This window comes from Scatophagus argus, chromosome 3, assembly GCF_020382885.2.
Source record: "Scatophagus argus isolate fScaArg1 chromosome 3, fScaArg1.pri, whole genome shotgun sequence".
NCBI classification, from domain to species: domain Eukaryota; kingdom Metazoa; phylum Chordata; class Actinopteri; family Scatophagidae; genus Scatophagus; species Scatophagus argus.
Genome location: NC_058495.1, coordinates 18,885,198 through 18,905,898, shown reverse-complemented (window position 1 = coordinate 18,905,898; position 20,701 = coordinate 18,885,198). Strand labels below are relative to the sequence as shown.

General features: G+C 42.8%; 2 protein-coding genes across 2 annotated transcripts; both read left to right on the top strand.

The window, feature by feature from the left end:
• Nucleotides 1–630: 630 nt before the first annotated feature.
• On the top strand, nucleotides 631–14,954 carry pcsk1 (proprotein convertase subtilisin/kexin type 1). Its single transcript, XM_046384428.1, has 14 exons — nucleotides 631–1,096; nucleotides 2,446–2,550; nucleotides 2,664–2,786; nucleotides 6,023–6,169; nucleotides 7,298–7,374; nucleotides 7,970–8,058; nucleotides 8,423–8,595; nucleotides 8,893–9,105; nucleotides 9,216–9,316; nucleotides 9,439–9,672; nucleotides 10,852–11,009; nucleotides 11,100–11,233; nucleotides 11,468–11,629; nucleotides 12,707–14,954. The coding sequence occupies exons 1-14, from the start codon at nucleotides 908–910 to the stop codon at nucleotides 13,127–13,129; spliced, it is 2,328 nt and encodes a 775-aa protein (XP_046240384.1). The 5' UTR covers nucleotides 631–907; the 3' UTR covers nucleotides 13,130–14,954.
• A 764-nt stretch (nucleotides 14,955–15,718) lies between these two features.
• Nucleotides 15,719–20,022, top strand: LOC124056718 (globoside alpha-1,3-N-acetylgalactosaminyltransferase 1-like). The gene is made up of 4 exons (XM_046384427.1): nucleotides 15,719–16,166; nucleotides 16,336–16,377; nucleotides 17,354–17,416; nucleotides 17,754–20,022. Exons 2-4 carry the CDS (start codon nucleotides 16,344–16,346, stop codon nucleotides 18,710–18,712), a joined length of 1,056 nt encoding a protein of 351 aa, XP_046240383.1. The 5' UTR covers nucleotides 15,719–16,166; nucleotides 16,336–16,343; the 3' UTR covers nucleotides 18,713–20,022.
• Nucleotides 20,023–20,701: the final 679 nt, after the last annotated feature.

Below are 20,701 nucleotides of genomic sequence, written 5' to 3'. Positions count from 1 at the left end.
CTTCACTTTTGATATTTTATAATTATTCACTTTATATTTGGATTTATTTATTCTGTGTTGTTGTATTAGTCTCCTGAGCTGCTTTCCTCTCACATCTGCGGTGTGAACGAGGAGCTTTCCGCGGTGCTGAACACCTCCTCCTCCTCCTCCTCCTCCTCCTCCTCCTCCGTCCGGGTGACGTGAAGACAGCGTGAGGGCGCGGAGAGGTGGATCACTGATTGAGACCGGTTTCTTTGATCGATAAGCTGTAGCACAAAACGGGAGGGGAGGGGGGCAAGTGAAGCGCCGGACTGTCTCATGCACGCGGTCACAGCTGATGGAGGATGCAGCAGGAAGACGCTGCGCTGCATCCGCCTCACGATGATGATGATACTGATGATAATGTATAAGTAAGCACAGTTACGATGCGTTTTATTGTTGTGCTTTTTCCCCCATAGTTCCCCTCCTCCTCCGGGGACAAACTGTGGGATATTTTTAGCCTGCTCTGCCTCCCTCCTCCCGTTCAGACTTTCTCCCTCGGGACTCGAACTCACATTTTACCCAAGGTAGACGCCAAATTGACGTCAGAGCAGCCGTAATTTGACGTGTGTACACCCCCCGTTGCGCGCGCGCGTTCGCACACACACACACACACACACGCACACGGCGCCCAAGCCAGCCCTCCCCATCACCAGTATTTCCTCACGTTGGCGGACCACTAACGCGCAGTTTCACGTTCCCTCCACATCAAGCGAGCTGTTTCTTAAGGAATAAACGGAGAACAGAACGGGCAGATTTCTTTATTACCACCGCTGAACATTTTCATTTTGGCTGCTTTCCTTTGAGAATCTAAGCTGTTTGTGTATTATTGTTTAGTGTGTTTTTTTGTTTGTTTTTTTTTTCCTCATCTGGTTGAATTTCCTCTGAGATGGAAGTGAGATGTCGTCCAGCGGTGATGTGTTGTGTTTTTGCCATCCTGTGCTCTGTGGTTCCCCGGTCGCTGGAGTCCTCTTACAGGGACAGACAGTACCTGAACGAGTGGGCAGTGGAGATCCCAGGCGGACTGGCCGCTGCAGAGGCGATCGCCAAAGAGCTGGACTACCAGCTGGTCCGACAGGTAGGCACCAACGCCCCGGAGGGGCTCCCAGTTCAGACTTGAAAAAAACGAGGTGTGTGCTGGTAGTTTTTTTTTAATGAATAATATTAATTTGGCGTGATATGAAAGCTAACCTGGAGCTGAATAGGGCTGTTACAGTCGCATTTTAATCAAGTCAAACATCTAATTCAACAGCAGCCAAACAGAGCCCATAAACGCAAAATGAATCATGAAATGTTAATGAGGCCTGCAGCCCACAATGTCAGCTGTGGAGTGTGTGGCAACACAAGAGGAGGCAATAGTTGTATCAATTATTCTGCTTTGCTTGATAAGGCTATAGACTGGGAACACATTGTTTTTATTACAGCCCTGAAGCACGCATTGCATTTTCAGCACCTGAAAAGCACCCTGCTAAATTAAAAGTCCATGACTCAATGTTTACACTCTTCTGATAATTCGCTTTTCATTTCCCTGTACTGTACATCATTGGCTTTCCCAGCATTTTGGATTAAGTGATGATGTCTTCTCCTATACAAACACATTAGGCTTCAGGCTGATTTATAAGGACAGTTCATTAATTTGTATCCACGTAGCCCTGAACAGCTGCTGTCAATGATTAACTGAGCTTTCAGGTGTCATGGAGCTGTCATCACTCAAGCTCAGTTTTTATATTACATCACATTCATTTAGGAGACGCTTTTGTCTGTCCAAAGTGATATACAATAAAGGCATCAGAAAGCAAGAGCTTAGATGTTATTGCCTGCTTTGCATTGTACAGCTGATGTATTTTATTGTTTAGCTTCAGTTTTCTAAATCTCAGCAGCAATAGAAAACAAGAGACATGCGATGGTGTGCCGTCCTCTGTCTATATAATGTGAGACATGTGAGCATGAACGTCATCTGCCTGTGATACATGAAAGGCGCTCATGCTTGGCAGCTAAAACCTAACAGTGTATATATAATACAGATTGCACAATGCATGAAGTACTTGTTACTGCAGCATCTAAAGATGCATGTGACACATGTACAGAAGAGCACACACGTGCAGGCCCTGTGCGATGAGCTTTGTTAATGGAAATAAAACCTGTAAGTATTGTATGTCTGCCAGCAGACTGATTTCAAACCACATAATTTACCAGCCATAAAACAAAAAGCACCAAATACTATATGGCTGAAAAAAATTAAGGGCATTCACTGTCTGAATGAGAAAGCTGTTAGTCCCATCCACCACCCCTGCCACCTGACCATAAATGAGTTCCTGCAGCTTTTTTGTGAGAGATAATAATGTTTCTAGACCTGCACATCAGGATTCAGCAACCAGATGGCTGCTATTATGTCATTCAGCCCATCTCATGCCTTACCCTCCGCAGATTGGGGCCCTGAAAGACCATTTCTTGTTCAAACACCGCAATCATCCTAGCAGAATGAGACGAAGCGCAGACCACATAACCAGGCGGCTGTCCGAAGATGATCGGGTGAGTGGCCTCTTTCAGCCTTTAGCTTACCCTGCTCCCGCATGCAATCTTCTCATCTCATTTAAAAGGAAAACTAAAGAAACCAAACGTCTCTGCTTCTTGCCTGTGTGCAGGTGTTGTGGGCAGAGCAGCAGTACGAGAAACGCCGGAACAAGCGAGCGTCTCTCAGGGAGTGCAGGGACTGTCCGGTGGATAAGCTGTTCGATGACCCCATGTGGAACCAGCAGTGGTACCTGGTGAGTTTCCAGTAAGGCTTGAACATGACACACAAATATATCAACAGCAGATTAAGCTTGTGTGCCTCTGCACTGCAAAATTCAACAAGTGGCTCAACAGTGAATCCATTTCTTGCTGGTTTAAAGATGTTCTGTACACATTTTTAGAAAATATTTGAACACTGTGTACCTTCCAGAGCTGCATGAACCACAGATTTAGGTTGATAGCCAGCCTGTTGGTCACATGTTGTGCACTTGGTGCCTATTTGAGCCTTCTGTTTGCATGCAGCCGGTCAGCTCTCCCCTGAGACTCTTTGAAAGCCCTGTGAGTGCTGGACAGCTTCGAGCTGTTCACTGCTCTGTCCTCACAGGGACTGCATTGAGTGTGTGTATATGTGTGAGTGTACATGTGTGTTTTGCAGTGCTTGTAGGGCTGTGGTGCTACCTTTGTACTTGTGCATGTGTGCAGAAAAAAAAAAGGAAACAGCTTACCACTTGTCCACAACTGCTATCCAAAAAAAAAAAGGGGGGGGGGGGTGACGATAACAATGAAACAATAGCATGAATAGCATGCCATCAAGCGGTTCTAGCCAAAAGAGCCATTTGCTTAATTGGTAACACAGTCGGTGTGGAGATGAGCGGGGTGGGGAGACTATAATCCAGCAGGATGGAGTGGAGTGGAGCACCATGCATTAAGTCCCAATTTACCCTGAATGGGATGTTTTAGCCCACTAAGGCCAAGTAGTAGCAGAGAACAGTAGATTGTCACAGCTGTGCATCCCATCCATTACCGACACATTCACTTTATCCTGACCGTAGGCTGACCCCAACGTCACCACTTTGACTGACATCTTCGCCGATTCTGATCCATAAGCTCCGAATGAACTCGCAGACTGTCTGACCACCACAGCACACACAGCAGATAAATCAGGAGTTAAATTCATTTGGTTGGAAAATAGAGAGAGACCAACTGCTTAATGACTGCGACTAACATTTTGGAACAAACAATTAATCTGCAGGTTATTACTTTGATCGTTTGGTTCATAATATGTCAGAAAATAATGAAAATAGTCTGATTTCTCACAAACCTAAAAGAATATCAAATTTCCAATAGCATAAAATGAAAAAAAAAATACAGCTTAAAATGTCAGACAATTAATCAGATATGAAAAAAAGTTGCTGCTGATCAATTAATTGATCAATCCTTTCAGGTCTAAAACCATGAAACTATAACATTTAAGAATATATTTCTACCAACATGTAACAGTGCATAATGAACTAATTTAATTGTTAAATAAAGCAAATTAAAACACCAAAAACGCAACATAACCCTCGCAAGAAGTAAATCTTAGTAGTAAAAAAAACCTGAAAGATGATTCGTGATGCGTGAGAAGCAGGTCACAACTCGTTCACCACAGAGTGTCGTAAGCTGCAGGAAACAGACACACCACCTGGATTAATGGCTTAATTAGGACCACCTGATCGGTTAAATCTATCACATCTGGTGAATCATCTTCAGCTCGGTCGCAAAAGGTTTTGAGGACGCGTCTGTGCGATGAATCGCTGTTTGTGTGTGTGCGTTTGGGAGAAAGAGATTAGATGGAGACTCAGCTTCCACTTCCCCGCACCTGGACTGACCGAACATGAGTCACACGCTTGCGGGGAATAAGAAAACAAATTGAGATGAATTATTTTTACTGGTGAGGGATGATGACACTAATGAAATTGGCCTTAAAGTGCTGCTTAGTGTATTTCCACATCAGCCCGGCTCGTCAGTGCTGTCGCTCTGCCCGCTTCAGCACATCTAGAGCATCATGATTCACCCTCCTTGTGTGTTCAACAGGACAAAGCTATGCAGAAATGAATAAAACTGAAGAGAAAACGGCTCCTGGTGTCACCTTACAGCCGCTGTGCGCTGTGTGTGATGCTGTTATTTTTGTGTTCATTTAGTTTTATTTGCAAACAAAGACACGTGCGATAATGAGGGAAAGAGGTTAGGAGTGTGACGCTGGCAGCCGCGATGATCGCCGCCATCAGAGCGAGGGAGGAGCTGTGCCTGCGAACAGGATGAGTGTCTTTATCTATCGTGAGTGGGTGACTGCCTGATAATTTAATCAGTTAGTGACTCATACTTGTAGCTTGAAATTCCTCCTGCCTGCATGATTGTGTGTGTGTGTGTGTGTGTGCGCGTTGTCCACTCACTTGTTTGATATGCAGTCGGTGCAGAGAGACTTGCATAAGCTGCTGTGTGTATCCGTTTGTTGTGTGCCATTCAAATCCATGCATGGCAGGACACTGAGAGCCCCCTCAGCTGCTACCAGCATCAACAAGTGAGTCATTTGGTGTCACACCAAAACAAGCAAGCTGTAGATATGAGCTGGAGTAAAAATCCTCTCCAACAAATTGCTATTGAAGCACATTGTGTGAGAGCAGAACATCTGCTGTGTATTTACATTGAGATTCACTGTCAGCTATAACTGATACTGTCCAAAGAGAAACAGAGGCAAAGACAAGATGCCAGTGAGAGGATAGGGTGAAAATAGGGAATCAAAGTGGGAGCCGATGAGAGAGAGAGAGAGAGAGAAAGAAAAAAGGCGATACATCACAAGGATGAGTCACATCTTGGGGTGGCGTTCTGCAGTGTCTGTGCATAATGCGCAAAGAGCGAAAGAGCAAAGTGAGTTCTTTTTTTAGTCCTAGCTGTCTCCCTGCTCTGAATCACACTCTTCCCCAGGCAGACAGGCATTGGCCCCTCTCACTCTACCCCACTGATTTTCTGCTTAAAACAGTCTTGGTGCCCCCACCTCCCCCAACTCACTATATGTGATATTATACGGCTCTGGAGATTTACTCCTAAATAATCCGACAGGCGGACTGAATGTGAGTCGAGCCAGAAGAAACTGTGGGTTGAAGCACAGCACATCTCTGGGCACTGCAAGGCATCTTGTGGGTTAAATTGATCAGTAGGGTTGCTGTAATAGAGAACACAAAAGCCTGTATCATTATGACCCTCTGGCAGCAATCTGCCCACAAGTGGCCATAAGAGTGGACTCAGGCCCTGACAAAAGAAAAGGTGACCGTCCAGTAATGAATTTCTGCAAAGGTCAGTGCAGTATGCTGGGAGACTTAACTCTGACTGACCTTTTTCACATATATGATAATACTTAAAGAGCCTGTTTAGATGAAGTGCTCACAGATCATTTACACACAATTTAGTCTGAATTTCCAATGTGTGAATTCGTCACTCTGTCTTCCAGCAAGACACGCGGACGTCTTCCTCGCTGCCGAAGCTCGACCTGCATGTGATCCCCGTGTGGCAGAAAGGCATCACAGGAAAAGGGGTGGTCATCACGGTCCTGGATGACGGGCTGGAGTGGAACCACACCGACATCTACTCCAACTACGTAAGACACCGTTTCCATGGAGACAGCCTCTGTCGTCTGGGTCTGCCGTTGCATAGCAACACTGCTGGTGACACCTTACAAGGCGATTCATAAAGACAGCATTAAGTCTTCTGTATGATAATGATAAGATCTTTGTTGGTGTTTAATACCTTGATGCAAATTGGGCTTTTTGCTGTGAGTGACTCTACTCAGGAGGAATCCAGAATTTGAAAGTATTTCAAATTCATCCAAAGAGGTTTTTGACGGTCTTAAGTGGGATGCAGATAATTACAAGCTGATGAAAGTGAGCATGGCTGAATGGAAGCTCAAGGAAGTTTTGTCTTGGCATAGTTTCTCCCGTTGAGAGGGACTCAAAAAGCCTTAAAAAGCTCCATCTGTGGTTTGGTTTCAAACAGTGCTCTTGCTCTCAGAAAGCCAGCCGCTGTCGCCTCGCTCACGCAAAAGAGGGGAAGGGAAGGAAAGGGGTTGGGGGTGGGAGAGAAGCAAATAATGTATCACAACAGAGCTGATGGAAACAACTCCCACTGTAATTAAGTTAACGCTGATTAATCAAAGAGGCTCAATCAACCGAGACGCTCATCCTTAACAATCGAGGCATATGAGCGGCATGGATTTGCATAACTTAGCAGCAGTAATTCTGAAATGACAGTTGCAGCCGCCTGATTTAAATTGGATATTGAAGCTGTTACTGTGAACCAGAACTGGAAAGGAAGCTTTAGAATAACTAATTATATTCGACTTCCTATTTATTAAGAACATAATTTGTAGGTTTTATTACATCATGTTTACTGATGCACGGGAGTGGTGGGAGACAGAAATCCATCAGACCACACTAAGTGTAGCATTTAAACCTCAAACTTTAAACCCTCAGGGAAAAACAACAGCGTTTTCAAACAATTCGAATGTGTCAAACACTGCCTGCTGACAAGCATCCCCTCCTCCTCAGAGTCTTTCAGTATGGATTATTTCACCTTCACTCTCCTCCGGTCACCCATCATACGTGTCTCCATGACAGCAGATTGGCCCTGATAAGTCTGTACTTGAAGCCTCTGTCAGAGATGCACGCTGACGTCATTTCAGCTTTTGTAAAGACATGGCCTGAGCGTTTTCTGTCTGTTGCCTTTAAAGGACGCAGCAGCCAGCTACGATTTCAACGACAACGACCCGGACCCTTTTCCCAGATACGACTCCACTAATGAAAACAAGTGAGTTATCTGTTGACCTGACCTTCCTTTTTCTTTTTTTCTTTTTTATCAAAGCATTTTGTGTCTTGGGCTTGGTTATGACAGGATGCATCCCAATGTAATAATAAATCAACATACAGTAGGCACAAATTGGCAGAAAGAGCTGATTCTGCCAGCACACCATAGTGCACACCTTAGTGCCTCCCCTGATTCTCCTCTGCAGGTTTCTCAGACGATACCTGAAGTTAATGACTCACCCTTTGCTCACTGTCATACAAACACACGCACACACACACACACACACACATACACACTCCGCTCTGGCAGCAGCCTATCCTCCAAGATGAGTAATTGCAAGCACCGGCACACGGTCATCTCAATCAATATTTTCTGCTTGAGCAATGAGAGACGTTATGTAACCAAACAATATAGAGGCCTCTTGTAAACGGTTTTGCAGACTTTGTTGTTGTGCGGGACCAAATGTATGTTTTAGTAATATATTTCCTATGGAATCACCCACGGTAATGGAGCTTTGATGTAATGAATGTATGACACAGAATTGAAACACAGCCATGAAACACAACTGAATGTTTCCATTCTTGTAACTTGTCCATAGACATGGGACCAGGTGTGCTGGGGAGATCGCTATGCAGGCAGACAACAATAAGTGTGGTGTTGGAGTGGCGTACAACTCCAAGGTTGGAGGTAAGAAGTTTGTTTTTTGTTTTGTTTTTCTTTTTTTTTAAATTTGAGCATCACGTTCACTGTTATTCATATGTGTATCAGTACACAGTGTGTGTTGAAAGACTCGTGATCGAGACTAAAATTGTTGTAGATCTTGCTGCTATTAATTATAAAACAAAACCAGTATATTCATAATCTTTAAGTTAAAGGCTTTAATACGTTTTATTTTCATCTTTTCTCTCTATTCCCTCTAATGAGTGAGTAGATGTATAATAAATGAATATAAATTGATGATACGTCCATGAGTTTGAACACCAGTACATGGTAAATAAGCATAAAAGTTACTGGACACTGTGTTGTAATAATCCTGTCTGTCTCTGCTCAGGGATTCGTATGCTGGATGGGATTGTGACTGATGCCATTGAAGCCAGCTCTATTGGGTTCAATCCAGACCATGTGGACATCTACAGTGCCAGCTGGGGACCCAACGATGATGGCAAGACAGTGGAGGGCCCTGGCCGCCTGGCCCAGAAGGCATTTGAATATGGTATCCAGAAGGTAAACGATGAGACGTGCATTCATTCAGCTGGTGTGATTTCAGACTGCGGTTCCTGTTGGCCATAATCTGCACTGGTGATAAGAATCAGATAGAACTGAATCAATAAGGACAATATATTCAGCTGCTGGGGATAAAGCTACTAATTACAAAATGTCTTTGGTCAAGATTATCAAAGCTTTAACTTTGGACAGTGCCTATTGTATCCCAGAGTCAATGAGTCAACTACTATTATTATGATACAACACAGTATCTAGCATTTCTTGTCTTCAGTCCTTTCTCCGTCTTGTCCTCTGCAGGGCCGTGGTGGGAAAGGCTCTATCTTTGTTTGGGCATCAGGTAATGGTGGCCGCCAGGGCGATAACTGTGACTGTGATGGCTACACAGACAGCATCTACACTATCTCAATCAGCAGTGCCTCCCAGCAGGGCTTGTCCCCGTGGTACGCTGAGAAGTGCTCCTCCACTCTGGCTACAGCATACAGCAGTGGAGACTACACCGATCAGAGGATTGTAAGTCACTACCCCTGCTGTGTTGTGTTCAGTGTCACGTGTCCAGTTATTCAAAGATATCTTGATACATTCATTCATTTTCCTTGCTATATTTTGCCTGCTTGCTTCAGACTAGTGCTGATCTGCACAACGAGTGCACTCAGACTCACACTGGAACATCGGCCTCTGCACCCCTGGCTGCTGGAATATTTGCCCTGGCACTGGAACAAAAGTATGCAAGGCTCGCCACTCACAACCTACATGTAATATATTTAATGCAGTTTAAAATGGACTGACACTCTGTACACTGTAACACTCACCGGTCTGCCTTTCTGTCTATATTCTCTCCCTCAGTCCGGATCTCACCTGGAGAGACCTGCAGCACATTGTGGTCTGGACCTCAGAGTTCGATCCTCTGGCCAATAACCCAGGCTGGAAGAGGAACGGAGCAGGGCTGATGGTCAACAGTCGCTTCGGCTTTGGCCTTCTCAACGCCAAAGCCCTGGTGGACCTTGCTGACCCCGCCACCTGGAAACACGTGCCTGAAAAGAAGCAATGCATCGTCAGGGATGATTCTTTCCAGCCCAGGTATGTGAATGTCTGACAGACTGCCCTGATGTACTTTTGGGTTTTTGTGGAGAATGTTGTCTCTGTAGATCAGGCCATTTTTACAGTTTTAGAATTTTAAATGATAGCCATGCAATGCAGAGTGTACAAATTTGCCCATTATGTATAAGGGGTTATAACTAATATAGATAAACTATATCTCTATATAGATAGATATGTATATATATATATATATATATATAGAGAGAGAGAGAGAGAGAGAGAGAGAGAGAGAGAGAGAGAGAGAGAGCTTTATTTTATTTTATTTTAGGTCCTACAAAGCAAACAGATCCAATTATGTGTGCTATAAAGGAGACATCTGTTGCTTTTCTAGTGGAGTCATGACAACAGTCAGGCGGACTATGCCATTTAAATGAATAAAACACTTTTTAATGACAGCATCTGAGCACGTTTAAATTTGATGTTTTGATCATCAACTCCAAACACGTGTTGATAAATTCTAATGGGATAAAATATCAAAATCCAAAAGCTATCAAGCATGGACATAAACTCAAAACAAAAAAAACAACCTCCCTCCCCCAGTCACCCTTCTGTTGTCTCACCAGATGTTTTGTTTACAATCCTTCGTGGATTATTGTGTCACGAAGCTCCTTCTCTTTGTTCTTGGAACAACTTTTTAATCTCACTTTGTTCTTCCAGTAGATAGAAGTTAAGGCCAACTGAGTTCTCTGTTCCTTTAAGTGTCCATTCTGCAATTTGCTTTGGATTATGAGACTCAATAGCACCAACGCCCAGTTTCCCCATTACCTTGCTACATCCCCGTCTAATCCCAAGGATTTGGCTCAACATTTCTGTCAATGCTTAGTGGTCTACAACCCCCTCCTGCTTCATGCCAGCTTGAACACGGAAATCCTTTCATTCATGACAGGGAGAGATGGGGATTAACTGTTTTTCCAAATGAATGATGGAAGGCATCCAAATCTGTCCATGCATCTTTTGTGCTGAAAATTTCCCGAAATTTGGGTTTTTCACTGTTTGCACAATATTATGTAATGTTTGCAGCAGGTGCAGCAGTGATGTGTTTTCTTGCACTCTGCTGTTGTTTCCCAGAACACATGTACTATAATGAGAACATGTCAGGGAACTACAGGGAGGGCTGTTTGTATGTCTCATTTCCTGCTATTTTCATGCATCCTACAGGGAGCTGAAAGCAGCAGGGGAGATTGCTATAGAGATTCCAACCAAAGCCTGTGCAGGGCAGGAGAACGCAGTCCGCTCATTGGAGCATGTGCAGGTGGAGGCCAGCATTGAATACACCAGGAGGGGGGATCTGCACATAACACTCACCTCCCCAGCCGGTTAGAGACGTGCAGAAACACACACAAGCACACACATTTGAGTGAAATAGCAAAGATAAAACTGATCTGTCTCTTTGGATTTTCCCTCAGGTACCAGCACAGTGTTGCTGGCTGAGCGAGAGAGGGACACGTCTGCTAATGGTTTCAGAAACTGGGACTTCATGTCTGTTCACACATGGGGAGAAGATCCTTCTGGTACATGGACTCTAAAGATCACAGATACTGTGAGTTACAAACATATTTGACGCAAGAGCATGTGTTTCTGCATGCGCTAAATGCACTGGTACACACAAAAAGCAGTTAGGAACATTTATAGCAAGTACGTAGTTAAGTATACGCATCGCATAGGTGGTAGAGAAATCTCCTTGCAAACAGATGTCATTGCAACCGATGTGCTGGCTGGTTTGTTTAATTGCTGCACCTTCCTGAGAGCTAACCAGCATCATTTCCCCTCACAGTCCGGCCGTATGGAGAACGAGGGTCGGATTTTGAACTGGAAGTTGATTCTTCATGGAACATCAGAGAAACCGGAGCACATGAAGAAACCTAGAGTGTACATTCCCTACAACGCTGTGCAGAACGACCGCCGTGGTGTAGAACATATGGATGACATGATGGAGGTGAGTGTGATTCAACAGAGCTAAAGCTTAATGACAACATAAAAAAATGGTTTAGATAGAAGAAAAGAAAGAGTGAGAGTAGGTAGATGTTGTGTCATAGTAACACATGGGTGTCATGTTACTTTTAACTTTAAGAGACATTAAATTTAAACTCTGTAACAAATGCTAAGTGACATCACACACAAATGGGAGTTCATGCTAGCAGCTCTGTGAGCTTACTTAAGCAAAGCAGTGCTTTGAGCTAAATACTAATGTCTTGTATGACAACATGTTCACAATAACAATACAAACGTGCTGATATCATGATGACCATATTCACCACCCGAGTTTAGCATGCTGGCATGCTAACATTTGCCAGTTAAGCACAGAGTATAGCTGAGGCTGATGGAAACGACCTGGACAATGTCCATACAAAATGTCATGACAAACAGGCGTCAAGATATGTCAGCGCTGTAGTGATGTCACAGTGTACTCCATGGTGTGTCAGCACTGTGTGACATCACTGTTGGGTGTGGCTGCAGGTACAATGAAGCACACGTTTGACCACATGACTCGCAAAAGCACCTAATCACAAAAATCTCAAGGAGAATCTACAGACATTATCAATACAAAAGGTTCTTTGGGAAGTCAGATGAATATCTTGACAGGAACCTTGTTTACGTCAGATCTGTAATAAAAGATTGGCATGTAAGATTTACCCAGTGTCCCTCCTACGAATGACGTCAAAGAGTGATTTGTGGTAAAATCACAATGTAATCAATTGAAATTAACCTGTGGACGGAGTCAATGTGACAGAAATAATAATAACAATAATATAGATATATCTAGATATATATGTATATAAATATAGATATATCTATATATATATATAGAGAGAGAGAGTGGAGTTTGCACAGTGAAAAAAGGTGTTTACTTTACAGTTTATTTTCAAGAATGTTTACATTCACATTTGGTGGGCAAAAGAAATTGAAGCACAATGCACAAAGGTATAATTTCTCTTTAAATCAATATAAATATAGGACACAGTTAACTTGTGTATATAACATGTCTCCTCTCTGTCTCTCTCTGCTGACACAGGAGCCCACACAGGCCTTTCCACCTCCAAAGCCCGAGAGAGCACAATCCCCCCTTCCTTCCAACACAGAGAAAGAGCCCAGAAAGCCCTCAAATTCACCCTCCTCCCCTCCTGTGGCTCTGCTGCGTCTGCTCCAGACAGCCTTCAGCAGGCAGATCCCTGCCTTACAGCAGTCCCAGTCCGTGGCCAGGCCCTCCTCTGCATGGAGGAAGCAGCAGCCAGGCCGGAGCCTCTCTCCCCTAGCAACAAAACTCCCCCCTCAGATGTTGTACCAGGCTCTGGACATGATCAACAGGTTCCAGGGCCCAGAGGACAGTATCTACACCGACTACACAGATGGCTTCTACAGCACCAAGCCATACAGGCACCGAGATGACCGACTGCTGCAGGCCCTGTTTGAGATGCTAGGTGAAGACCAAAATTGAAGCCCTGGAGGAGAGGAGAGGAGAGGGGGGAAGGGAAGAAGGGAGGAAATTAGAGGAGAGAAAAAGAAAGATATAACATAGAGGAGAAGCATGTGCTGGTTGGGGAGCAGAGGAACAAGGTGAGGAGAAGAGAGAAAGCAGAAAGATGGGCTTAGAAGAGCGAAGGAGAAGAAAAGAAACACAGGAGAGAGAGAGAGCTCTTCCACTTAGCTGCCCCCCACCCCACCAAAATAAAAGAACATGCTGCAATTCTGATCTTTTTACCTTCATTTGCCAGTTGCCGTTGATTCTTTGGTCAGTCACGTAAAATTTCCCCTCCACACAGGATTCAAAATGTGGACTTGTAGTGAAAGTGAAAGCATTTAAATTTAAAAAGAGGGGAAAGCTTTGTCTCTCTTCTCTTCACTGCCTGCTCAAGCATGCCACCTTCAGAATATGTTTTGTATTAGTATCTATATATTATCTATATATTATACAAAGACAATGATTGTAATATGGTTTTGAAAACACCAAAATCTTCAAATCCAGGTTTTTATTTGTATTTTGCCCTACATCGTTTGTTTGTTTGTTTTTTCTTTTCAAATTTTCCCTGTAATGGGACACAGACAACTCACTTAATTCACTTTAGAGGACAAATTGATCCCTAAAAACTCACATTAAGTCTTTAAATTAAAATCAGCATATATTCAAAATGAAAAAAGAAAATTGAAATGTTTGAACTTTGTTGGCAAAAGATTTATTCTCAGGGTGTCAACAAAGCTCAAGAGAGTAACAGAATCGTATTCTGGACTCTTCCAAGTATTAAGAGAAATATAGTGAAAGATGTGAAAGATTATATATTGTAAAAGTATGCAGATGAGACAATACAGTTGTACCAATATCCCGTTAGAAAAGAGAAAACATAACCAACCACTACTCTGGTAATAGTGGATGACAAATGGAGCACTGGGAGGTAGCGACATATTCAAAGTGAAAAAAGTAATCTTCTTCTTGTGCAATTTGTTTAATTTTGTATAAGTACAATGCTGCATTAAATGAAATATTTTTCTAAGGATCCTCATAGTTTATGGAAATAATAAATACAGTATCAAACCCTTGAACGGTTTATTTTCTTGTGGCATAGTTCACTCAATAACCGCAAAGTCAGTGTAGTTATCACAACTACGAATGAACACTGCCAAAATCTTTGCTGTCAAAAAATCTTCTGTGTACTTCAGTGAATGTGCAAATGGATAACACGTAGTTTGCTCATCATCTGCAATATGCCAACTAGAAACAGTACCTTAATCCTGGACAGATTAGCGCAGTTAAATTAGCCTACTTCTCTGGTATTATTTATTTGGTATTAATGGACCTATCATGCTTCAGAAACTGAGCAGTGACTCTGTAGGATAGGGGCTCTGCACCACAACCTTCCTGCACACTCATCTTGAACGCCTTAATATATGCTGTGATAAATGTGCATATTCGTCTCTACATAATGTAGATCAATTTACAGATGCTATTGTAAGTGTTTGGGGTTTTTTTTATCACATAAATAGTTCATCGGTCCACTATGCAGAGTCTCTATCCTCCAGCTTGGAACTGCTTGCCCCGCTTACCTGCCATCAAGGTGACAGGGAAAAGATGTTTGGGCCAGCGCTTCACATGCATCCTGTAATTTATCCATTCTTTAGTGTAGCCTGTGTTGTTTTCTTCATGTTTTTGTTTTTGACCGATGCTTGAGTCGAATACATTGTTTACATAAACCAATGTTATGTTGCAATTTCTGTATGGATGTACAAAAAAGGAAAAAAAAAAAGGAAAAAAAAGAGATTTATCGTAATAAATTGCAAATTAACCCGTTGAGTCTGTGTGAGTTTCTGGCAGGATCCAAGTAATTCTGGCAGTCGACATCAGCAGTGCCCGCAATTGCAAACTGTGGTAGATAAGTGAGAATCAGTTTGTTATAATGTGCAGAAAAAATGTTATTTTGTCCATCCTGAAACTGAAATTCTGTGTTCTACTGACAGACAACATGGCCCTGTGGAAGCTGCTGCTGCTCTGTTGGACTGTTGGTCCACCATTTTGGACTGGACTTAAATATCTCAACCACTAATGGATGGATTGTCATTCACGATCACATCAGGATGACTAAAAAAATTCATTTCATTAAGTTCCAAAATCAGATCCAAGTATTTATTCGCTCAGAATTTTGGTTTATGATCAAATACCCGTGAACCTAATACATTCCCATCTGTCTGTTTAGGCCTAAGATGATGAACACAGTAAACATTATGCCTGCGATACATCAGCGTGCTAACTTTCTCATGGTGAGTATGTTAAATTTCATCTCATAGAATTTTGACGTTATGAATCAAACTTACAGTTTTTATTCATAAAAGACATCATGTCTTTGTCCTTTTCTTTTTAATAACAACGTTACAAAGCTTCATTATAGACATCAAAACCCCATGTTTATGTTTACTGTTAACATGCAGTAGCTTATTCCTTTATATTTCCTGTTCAGTGCCACCACCTTGTGGACAGAAAGAATACACCAGGCTGCTGATGTGACCTTAAGCCTGGTTTAAAGATACAGTAGTCTATTTCATCTGTCTCCTTCCTACTAACTCTCTCCTTTATGCGGGATCATGAAACATTTGAGATGCGTGAGCTACCATTTTCTGTGAAGAGAATGCATTCAAAGACAATACGAGCGTTTACTGTGGTTCTCTCAAGGGTTTATGTCCATTTATCGTCATGCTTCCAACATGAGTAGGAGGAAAGACTGTCGAAATCCTCCTCTCTGTTCACTGCTTGTGTGATTTTGCCATTTAATTCCTTGCTCTTCTCGTCTGCGTCTTATCCTCCACTGCTCAGCTCCTCCCATTTGCTCAGATTACCCACACATCTGGCTTCTTTGGTTTTTCTCCAAAAACTGAATACTGCAGAAGCCTGAGGGGGAAAGTAAGGGGAGCAAGAAAGAGGATATGTGAAGAAAAGGGAGTGGAAAATATTATAAAAGAAAGGCGAAGGGAGAGAAAAAGGGAGCAAGGTAAGAAAATAATCACTAGTGGAAAAAACAGTGAGTTAAACAGCACATTTCCAGAAAGAGACAAAGAGAGCAGAGGAGAAACAGTGCGAGAGTCACAGACTTATTTATTTATTTTTTTCGCCTCAAGTCGCAGCCTCAGATAAAGATTTGTGTGTTTATCCACCAACAGGTCACAGTATGGCGCTGTTCCCATTTTGCAAGACGTCCGCAGGTCAGTACAACGTCAGCCGCTGCTCCGCCTCTTCTGCTCGTGTCATACCTGGTTGTTTTCCCTTCACTTGTCACAGATTTGGTAGCTTTGGGTGCTTTAAAGGGCAGGAGATTTGAATTGAGCCAGACAGGCTGCAGACAGGTTTTCTATGAGCAATCTGATCCTTAAACCAAGTCCAGGAAGGCAAAAATAAGTCTTTGATTAATCCAAGAGGTTTTGTGTGTTTGTCCCCAAACACTTTGGCTGGTGACAGAGCATGTGCATCAGTGGAATTGTATGTAGAAACTATTCACAGACACATGCTTCTGCTTAGGTTCTATCACATGCAATCTTGTGTAACTTCTCCAACACCCATCAGCCCAGTCCTCTTGTATATTTCTCTTTGCTCAGCGCCACGTGCAGTCGTGGGTGACATGGTTTTACTATGTTATATATCCCTGTTGTGACTCCTTGCTCACTTGATCTATTATCTCTTGTTTATTTGGTCCACTTACTGAACTTCCTCAAAATAAGAGCAGGACATTATGCACTGCGATTACGTCATTGTATGTCAATGATGACCCTGAATTAAGATTGTGAATTTAAATTAAATTATTTAAATGTCCCACATGTGCATGTCTCATGTTTACACCGTGGAGACCACCACATCATACATTTTGATTCATCATACACACGCTATATGTATGTGTGCATACAGGCTATAGATGTTACATGGGCAATAGTGTGTAACATTTAAGTGTTGCATATCCTTTAGAGATTACATTATTTGTGCTATCAAAGATTGCTACACTTCCAAAGGGAGGTATTTCTTCACCAGCACATTCTTTTCATTCCTATCAGCTGGGGTCTTCTTACCTGTCACGGATTCAAAGGAACATCTGTATTTAAAATGTGCTTAGGCCTACTGTAACCGTAGAACAACTTGTACTGGTGTTATTTAATTGTGTGTACTTCTATGTGTTTGTTCTTCAAACAGGACCAGTCAGAGTGACCAGAATACAGCTGGTCCTGTACTGTTTTCTCCTGTCTCTTATCATATGTAAGTGTAGAGAAACATTTGTTCTTGTCTGTTACTGAAACACTGAATGCAAATAGGAAGAAACCGCTTGTGGCACAGTAAATGTAAATTACCGCCTTCATGGGGTTGAACTCCATGCTACGTTGATCCCATCCCATTCATGAAAGTTTATTTTTTGCACTTTGTCTTGAAGGTGACAGATTTTTAAATATATATACTATCTTGACAATATAGATGTATCATGAAGATATTGCATGATCAATGTTAAAAAGTAGTTTAAATACCTGTAGTTTAAACCAAAAAATAGTTTGGTGTCGAAATAATAATAATAATAAAAAAACATGTTTTGCCCCCTCAGACTTCCTACATGGACGTAAAGCCGCTGTCAGTGTGAAGCCACCTCATCCTATCTTTCACGCCTTGGGAATGGACAAGGGAAAAAAAATGGCAGACATGATGATTTTAAAGGCAGCGGGGCAGCAAGTTCCTCTGGAGACTCCATGGGGTACTGCTTTAGTGTGGGGCGACAGTCGTAATTCAGCTTTGCAAAGGGCTAAATTTGCAGAGCAGGGAATCCGTACAGGTCTGCTAGCCGTCACGGTGGGAACTTATGCCAAGTTCATTAAACGTTTCCTCTCTTCAGCTGAAACCTACTTTCTCCCTGGTCAGATGGTCACCTACTACATTCTCACAGATAACCCCCGTTCTCTGGATCCCCCCATTGAGCTGGGGCCTGATCGACAGTTGAAGGTGGTTCCAGTTGCAGAGCTCCCTGGGTGGGACAGGCTGGCCCATCGCCGGATGACCCTGATTGCTGATGCCATCAGAAACCCAATCAGAAACGAGGTGGAATACATATTCTGCGCTGACATCGATCAGGAGTTTGTAGCCCCTATAGGGCATGAAATCCTAGGAGACCTGGTGGCCACGCTGCACCCAGAGCTCTACGGGATGCCACGAAATGCATTTCCTTACGAGGTTGAAAAGGCCTCATCGGCTTACGTGGAAGAAGATGAGGGAGACTACTACTACACCTCTGAGTTCTATGGAGGGTTGGTTTCTGAGATGCACAAACTGGCTCGGACCTGTTCCTTGCTCATTCTGCAGGACCAGGCTAATAGGATAAGGGCCAGGGGCCTCGAGGAGAGCTACCTGAACCGCTACCTGATCAACCACAGGCCGACCTGTGTGCTATCACCAGAGTACAGCTGGTGGGACTCGGCCCTGGCTGCTGATGTGCCTGTACATAGGCTGGTCTCCTTGGGAAGGCACTGTGAGTCTTTAGATAAGCAGGAGAGAGAGCAACACAAATGTTGAGTCAATGTGAAAGGAGGGTTTTTCTGGCTGAACCCACTGAAATGTGGGTGTATGTCCCACTGCCACATGAAAATCTATGGTTTTTAGTCTTAAATTTCCTTTTGGGGAGGTGTTGTTCTAATGTTGGCACACTCGTTATTCCATTAACAATTCCAAATTTCCAGTTTATTTTTTTTGTTCACCAATGAATGTCATTTACAACTCCCCCAGAATAAAACTGCACAATCTGCTCTCAATTAAAGACCCATATGTGTGAACAGCATCTCTGCATGTCTCTTATCTCCTCCACAGCAGACAAAAAAAGAAATTGACCTGTCCCTTTAAACGAAGCACTGTGCTCTCCATTAATGTCAGCCTCGGAGATACTGCTCCAGCTTCTTTGTGGTCAGCAGCGATAAGAGTCAACAGTGTAAGTGCACACTTTCCCCCACAGTGGCCAATCATTAACTGGAAGAGCTGCTGTTTCAAGGTCTTTAAATACCAAGTGAGGGGAAAAATGGACAGGAACAGAATGCAGTTAGATGTGTATAAAAGCTACCATGTTTGAGCTGAAGCAAAATCCAAAACTGTTCTGGAATTGGGTGAGACTGGTTTAGAATGTACTGAAGTAAGTTTTCATTAAAACTGTTTCCCCCGTCTATGCATTGAAGTAAAAGGTAAACTCAAATGACCTGTTGTTGTTGGTTGTTGTCTGTGAGTCTGTCTGTCTCTCTCCTCCCACACACAAACAGACTCCCACGTTCACACTCTGTTTTCTCTTCCATGTGTGCTGTGCTGTAAAGGGAGGGTTAAACAGCAGCAGATGGCTTTTTCTCACTGCCAACAGAATCTGTCCTCAGGGCCAACTCGCCACGTGGAATGAAGTTGGAGATAAACTTCAGATGATCCTCTGAAACTAAACTTAAGCTTATTTGCTTAAGTTCGGGTCTTTTTTGTTCAAAATTCAAAAATCAAAATTACCTCTGTTTGCGACGCGGGTGTGCTTATTATCCTTGGACCCATGTCAATTCAAATTGGAGATGAATTTCCTAATTTTCCACAGCAATTTTGTCTCTAAACACCCTGCTTCCATGTAACAACATGAACATATACGGTACAATATGATCAGCAGATGCTCCGAAACAGTTGCTGTGGTTTTGTTATGAATGCCTGACTCACAAATAAACTAAACTAGAACTCTGTTATACCCAGGCTACTTGATCCATGTTGAGTGTGTCTTTTCATGCCCTAATGCAAAGCAGTTTAAAGAATTATTGCCCTAATCCCTGTCATGTGGGTCACTGGTGGTCAAGGACCCCGTTGCTGCAGCGTAGCCTGTGGAAGTATAGAACATTAACACATGTAAATCTGTTTCTATGATTGACATATGATATGTCATATACATATATATACATATATATGTGATGTGTTGAAAAATCACCAATAGAAATCCTCTAATGAGATGCCTATATGTAAGTATGCAAAAAGAATGATGTGAAACTGTCATAATGCAAATGGTTAGGGTGCTGCAAGAAGACATTTAAACACATCTCTGCTTCAACGGCCTGTTTAAAAGCTGTCTAAATCCTCTTGTATTTCTTTGGCTGCAATAACAGCAGTGTGTGTGCAATGTACATTATATCTAGGTATTGCGTTTACAATACATTAATTAGACCCACCTTGGTATTAGACAGAACTCTCTGTGCCTGTGCATTTGTCTGGCACCAGCTGAGGCAAGGCAGCAAACAAAATGGACTCTAAGCTAAACTTTTTGTCCACTTCTGTTTTCTATTTTTGTGTGTGTGTGTGTTTCATGGGAATGTGTCTGAATCTGATAGTGTGAGTTTTTTTTTCTTACTATTAAGTCAACATATTATCAACAACCATTAGCAATAACAATTTGGACTGGATGCTGAAAGAGGGGCGGCACGGTGGTGCAGTGTTTAGCACTGTCGCCTCATAGCAAGAGGGTGGTCTGGGCCCTTCTATGTGAAGTTTGCATGTTCTAAA